This window comes from Ostrinia nubilalis, chromosome 11 (assembly GCF_963855985.1).
Source record: "Ostrinia nubilalis chromosome 11, ilOstNubi1.1, whole genome shotgun sequence".
Lineage (NCBI taxonomy): Eukaryota > Metazoa > Arthropoda > Insecta > Lepidoptera > Crambidae > Ostrinia > Ostrinia nubilalis.
Window position 1 is genome coordinate 2,612,999 of NC_087098.1, and position 6,681 is coordinate 2,619,679.

Sequence of the window (6,681 nt, forward strand, 5' to 3'; positions counted from 1 at the left end):
AATCGCGAAGGCCGTCGTGTTATCTCTCTCGCACCGAGATAACCAGCGACCAATTGCTGATGTATGGTGTTGAATTAATGTTATTTGTTGCGACGTTGTTACTTTACGAGATACTTGTAAGACAACCATGTTTGCATAAAAACAATAAGATGTAACTACCTAAATTAAAAACTTAGTAACAATATTGTGCATATAGGAATTTGAACTTTTAACATTACTTAATTGTTTTCCGGGAACCTAAGGGAACTTCCTAAATCTAATAAATAAGTGTTTAACTTAAGGTAGGTACCTACTATTAGATTTAGGAAGAGCGGTTTCATAAACTAAGTAATATGACTGTATACTTAAGTAGTAGTTGTGGTAGTAGGTAGCTAGTAACTAGGTGAGTTTTGTTGCAAAATACCACTTGGTAGGGCTAGGGACAACACAACCTAATAAAAGAGAAGTACCGCAAATCCGCAATGTTTAGTCGATGTGCCATTTCGTTCGTTCTGTGCAGAGGATTTAAATTGTGAACTGTGGATAGATGAACTTATCATACTTACCCACTTATCTAATTAAATCCAGGGAACTTGTACGTTTTAACACAGTTTTAATATTGGTTACAGAGATTGTTTTCTGGTTGGGTTGGGAGGTCTTGGATTCGTTTCTTTCCCTGATGGGCACATTGAGGATGGGCACGCAAAATTCATAAAATAGGTCATTGAATTTATTAATTATTGGTATCGTCTATTAATTTAAGGGTATCGTAGGTCAATAAATGTATGTTGACTTCTTTTATTGGTCAAAATTAAATCACTTACCTAGTTATTTCAGTTATTTCATCCATGGTTAAGTTAATTTATGCTCCATGGCATAAATTAACCTAACCATGGATGAAATAACTTCGCACTTCGCTTTTGAAACGAAGTCAAGTTAGTGGTAATTTATTATGATATTAATGGACATAAAATAGTATTTTCAGGTAAGTACTTTATCTAATCATTAGATTCTAATGGATTAATAATCCAATGCACTGCCTCCGTAACCTGAAAAGCTTTAGCTCACCCTGAGAAAGGAGCGTTTTTCGTTATTAAATCCAATGCAAATGGATCGTATGGTTAGGGCCCTTAAATCTAATTAATGTATGTAGGTATCTTAATTTTCACAAGTTTTCACATCTTCATCAGTTTTAAAAGTTACCGCGCCAAACTTGACAGGTAGACTAAAACGTCAAAACATTATGACAATGCCATTTTCATTCGTATGAGTTTACAAATCTGCGTAAAATGGAACTGTTGCTCGCTGATATCCGGAGAGTATTTTTTTGCGGTTGGCAAGCTTGTATTCTAGAAACTTGCAGAAATTACGATGGTGCTGCCAGATAAATTAAGTTTTACTTTGTAATAGGGAAAAATCTTGCGATTGAGTTTCAGTTTAATAGTAATAAATCTCATTTTTCTAGATTTTATCTAATTTTTCAATCGACGGATAACTTTTACCTGAAGAATAAGTTTGGCAGACTAACAGTTTCAGTATGGGAAATAAGTCAAAATGACAATTTTATTCTTTAGAAAAGATACCCGACGTTTGAAAAATTCAAAAAATCTGTCCTTAAGAAATTCAAATTTTAATGTTAAATTAAATTTAGTATGAATTATTTTTTTGATATAGTATAATAATTTAAATCGTTTTATTTACAATCATTGTCTTGATTCTGATGGTTTTCTATGTAGAAAATTAAATGACGTGTTTGCTGCATAAGACTAAACTTGTTTTTCTTTTTACAAATTATTTACATTTTGACATTTGGACTAAAAATGTAGGTAAATATTGAAGTTTCGTTTTCCTGTTAATCAACATTAAAATAATATGGGGTATTTTTATTTAACGCGTTGCAACACCGCAACTGTCAATCGAAGCGACTGGCATGGTTTCGTTCACTCGCCTATGACTGCACGATTTTTCTCGAAATACGAAATCTGCGATTCCTACTGCTATTCAAGTGCGAGTTTTAATAAATTTACTGTGTGTGATAGTGAATTAATACCGCGATTAACTTTAACTGAAGCTTCTGAGTAAACTTTCTGAACACCTGTGTATCAACATTGACTTATTGGTTGCGTCAAGATCTTGTGAAGAACCATGGCTAAATGGGGAGAAGGTGATCCTCGGTGGATCGTGGAAGAGCGTCCGGACGCTACCAACGTGAACAACTGGCACTGGACCGAGAAAAACGCCGGTCCGTGGTCTAAGGACCGTATCAAGGAGTTGTTGAACAATTTAAAAATAGCACAGAACGGCATTGATTGTAAGGTTACTGAGGTGGAGAAGTTGGATGGAGAGGCATCAGCGAACAACAGGAAAGGGAAGCTAATATTTTTCTATGAATGGGACATCAAATTGAAGTGGGAAGGTACATTGGCTGGAGGCAAGGATAAAGTTAAAGGCGAGGTCCATATCCCGAATTTGTCCGAGGAGAATGACATTAGTGAAGTTGATGTAAGTAAATTGTCCTCCAAATTATGCATAGGTCAATGTTTCATTCAATATCTGAATAATTTTGTATCCAATGTGAGTGTGGGGCATGTTTTATTCAGTGAAATTTGTTTGTGGAGAGATCTAGATTGAGATAAATTTTCCATTCGGTAATTATGTACATAATTGATGTCATGCAGGGCTCAAGAGATTTGCATCTGTATGTAATTTGGTGTTGAATTTTCCTGACTTCATCAGGATTGGTCAAGGAATGTTTTCCACATTACTAAAAGCTTCATATCTTTATTTCAGATGACAGTCACAATAAAAACTAGCGGTGAAGAGGCCCAGAGGTTGAAAGCATTCATGCATAGCGTAGGAAAGAATGAAATCAGAAAACAATTGAAGGAATATGTACGGAGTCTCAAAGAGGAGTTCTCGAAAGGCCTAATTCTCCCCAAAAAAGGGGAAGCTCCAGTCAAACCAGACAACGTCTCCACAATAACAAGTGGTTTTAATAAGAAAATCAGCATGGAGCCAGTGCTAGCACAGAAAACGAATCAGCAGATTGGATGTAAATTAGATACAAAATCAATTGAGCTGTCTGAAAAGTTCCAGTGTCGTGCCCAAGAGTTTTACGATGCAATGACCAGAATAGAAATGGTCACGGCCTTTACACAGGTAATTTTACATTTCTGAGGTTAAGAATCTAGCTAACAGGTCTGGCTATAAATGTAAATTACTTGTTGACTTCCAAGAATCTCCATGTTCTTACAAGAATCTAGTAATGTTATTAACTGATTGCTTAGCAATAAAGAAAGAAGATAAAGTAGTAGAAATATGCAACTAAGCTTATGCTTATGCATTTATATGCAACAAGAGACTTAGGTCTCTAGAGATTTTGACCCTTGGTCATATTATCCTCTATTTGACAACACTAAAGGATAGACATAAGTTTTGTTAATACATTTTACAGGGACACGTGAAAATGGAAGCAGAAAAAGGTGGCAAGTTCGTCCTGTTCGGTGGCAACATCTCCGGAGAGTTCCGAGAGCTGGTCCCCGGCAAGAAGATCTCACAGTATTGGCGATACAAGCAGTGGCCAGACCAGCACTTCTCGGAAGTTACGTTCAATATTGAGGAGAAGGTAAATGTGCCTTTCAATATCTTCTCGTCAGGTTGATGATATTGTAGTTCCTACATCTTTACGAAGTCTCTTAGAATGGAAAATTGGAATAGGGATGAAACCTACCAAGTTTTTATATTACATTATGTGGAGCAGATTGGTGTTAATGGGATAGTAGGACCTACTCATAGTTCGTCATATTTGAGACATGTTTTGTTACAATAAGATGTCACAAAACAAAATTATACTTCAAGGCCTCACTGAACCGTGTCGCCGACGATCTTAGATCATGTTTTGGGAATTGGATTAATGAATCTATTCACACAGATCTTTACACTGATTTATTCTACTTAAGAATTTTATTGTATTTATTCAAGGAGACAAATCTGCCTCTGCCTCTTTGATTCTTTGTGTCTGACGTTTTGAGTTTGTGGTTTTGCGTGTTTGACAAATATTTAAACTACAAGGTTCGAGACTATATTGATGACAAGGATGCGTGGTCAGTTCAGTCTGCACATATTTGATGTACTCGAATTTGGTTATTCTTAGCGTTAGATATTTCCCGGCAATTAGTGGTGACTGAGTTTGTTCCGGCGTTTCTTCTCAGCACTTGCCATATGTTTGTCTCGAAGCGCTGGTAGGGCCCAAAAGATAAGGAGACATGTAAAGTGCCCCATAAGGGCTAACTTTTCTTTTTTATTATTTTCTATAATAATTTTGACGTTCATAAGTGCCACTTGTGGTCTAAACTGAATAAATACTTTTGATTTTGATTTTTGATTTTGATTTTTAACCGTTTCCAGGATGACCACACCCTGGTGACGCTGCGTCAAGAACTGGTGCCTGCTTCGGAAGTGGATACGACGCGCGACAACTGGCGGCGGTATTACTTCGACAGCATCAAGCGTGCGTTCGGCTTCGGAGCCTTCCTGTGATCCGCGCCCGCGCCGCTTTTAGACGAATTAGGTGAGTGAGTGAGTTTGGCGACTTTATAGTCAGTTTTAATGAGTTGAGTGACTTTGTGAGTGAGTTATGTGACTTTATGAGTGAGTTAGGGGACTTTGTGAGTTAGGTGACTTTGTGAGTGAATTAGGTGACTGTGAGTGAGTTAGGTGACTTTGTGAATTTGAATGAGTTAGGTGAGTAAGTTATGTGAGTGCACAAGGCTTCAGAGTGGAGTAAGTTAGAACGCAAGGTTTTGTCATTGATTTTGTGAGAGGTGAATACGAAAGGCTTCAGAAGTGAATAAGGCAATAACGCAAGACTTCGTGAGCGTACTCACTTTGTCAGTGAGTTAGATGAGTACACAAGGACGTATCCAAAAGAGTGCATGAATAGACTTAAGAAACATCAAATTCCAGTTGGACTAAACTTTTTTAAATTTAGTTTAGAAAATATACAAAAAGTATAGCTAGACGACAACTAGAAAAATATTGTTACCTTCTAAATAAACTTTTACCTTCAAAATAACTTTTTCTTTTTGTTCCAGGTTCAATTTTACATGTACTAAGAAGAGTTATGACTAGCCAAATGCATTCAGCAGTTTGTTTTTGTACATTTTGTAATGCATCTGTGATTTTGTATACTAGTACCAATGCACTACCTTTTGTATGCCTTCGAATACTACATGCTATAGCACTGTTGTCATACAGCTTAATAATTGTTAAACATATAGCTCGTTTATGTACTGTCAGTAAATATGAACATATATTGACTGTTTTGTTATGTACGACAGTTAGGTGGGGCTGTATTGTAAATCGATTGCTTCGGTTTGAAGTACTAATCAATTTGTGGAATAATAAATTACTTTTGCTTCTTTTTGTAAGTAGCTGACGTATTGATTGCGGAGCGATTTAATAAATTATGTTAGATATTTATGGCGGTGTTTTTATTTGTTTCCTTTATAGGTTGAATTTATACTTGACAACTAATGAGGGCCATTGAGGGCTATCGTTTCAGCGCCCATCAGTTAAAGTAAGGTCACTGTCACTTTCTAGTTGCGAAGACAGTGGCGCCGTCTGGTGACTGCTGAAGCGGTAGGAGGACTAACGCCCAGAACACACGGTGAAACGAAACTGCAACTTTTGAGTCTAGTTACTTTTGAGTTGCATCTAAGTTTCTGCCATAGCGTCCGTTGAGAGACCACACATGACGCGACCAGTTTGAAACCGATTTGAACTGGTAACGTTATCCTGGCAGAATACATTTTTTTAATACTGCTGGAACGGCTGAGGGCTCAAATTTAAAATTTCGGGCACATTTACACCAGATAGGGCTCTAATTAACTGCATCATTAGATTTTTGAAAGGAGACAACATTTTGCCAGGATAACGCACTCCATTTGTCATAGAGGAATTAACGACTCCTCTATGCCATTTGCACTCACTAGGATGGCGCCACTATCTTTAGCTACTGGCGAGTGACCTTACTTTAGAGTGGTGCCAACTGGTGAGCACTACGTAATAAGGTAGCCCTCATTGAAAAAAGTATTCTACTGAATTTGAGAACTTCCTCATTTTTGAAATCAGTAAAAGATTTGTTTGTTGTGTATTTTTAAATATTATTTTTTTTAGTTAGAAATTGCACCAAAAGATTTAATTAACATCTTGATATTCATAAGGTGGACTGTTATGCTACTCGGACCAACTAATTTTAGTTTTAAGTAATTTTTATGTTTTTATGTGCTAGAAAAGTTTTATCACCACTTAATTGTCAAGTACGCAAAATAATTTAACGCCATTATCTGAGTTCACGACCCGATGTTAGCCCCTCTATCAGTTTCTCCGGTGGTACAGTCGGCATAATAACTTAATTACATAAAGTATTTGTTTACTTATTCGTGTGAAAAGTTAATAAATTAATTCTTTTGGTTTCGGGTTATATTTTCGGTGATGAAACCTAATTACGTGAATGTAGATAAACGTGTTACTACTTTAGTTTTTATTGTGATTTTACTATCCATAGTAGACAAAACTCTTATATGCTATTTTTAGTTTTTTTTACACAAAATCCCAATTTTTAAAACATTTAAACTTACTTATTACAATTTTTTAAGCGTTAAGAGTAGCTTTATCAAATTTTAGGATTTTTTCAAGTTG

The 6,681-nt window shown here is 36.2% G+C and overlaps 1 protein-coding gene across 1 annotated transcript; it reads left to right on the forward strand.

The window, feature by feature from the left end:
• The first annotated feature begins 1,876 nt into the window (after positions 1–1,876).
• Positions 1,877–5,460, forward strand: LOC135076046 (activator of 90 kDa heat shock protein ATPase homolog 1). The gene is made up of 5 exons (XM_063970495.1): positions 1,877–2,481; positions 2,770–3,138; positions 3,434–3,604; positions 4,387–4,549; positions 5,073–5,460. Exons 1-4 carry the CDS (start codon positions 2,125–2,127, stop codon positions 4,516–4,518), a joined length of 1,029 nt encoding a protein of 342 aa, XP_063826565.1. The 5' UTR covers positions 1,877–2,124; the 3' UTR covers positions 4,519–4,549; positions 5,073–5,460.
• The last annotated feature ends 1,221 nt before the right edge of the window (positions 5,461–6,681 follow it).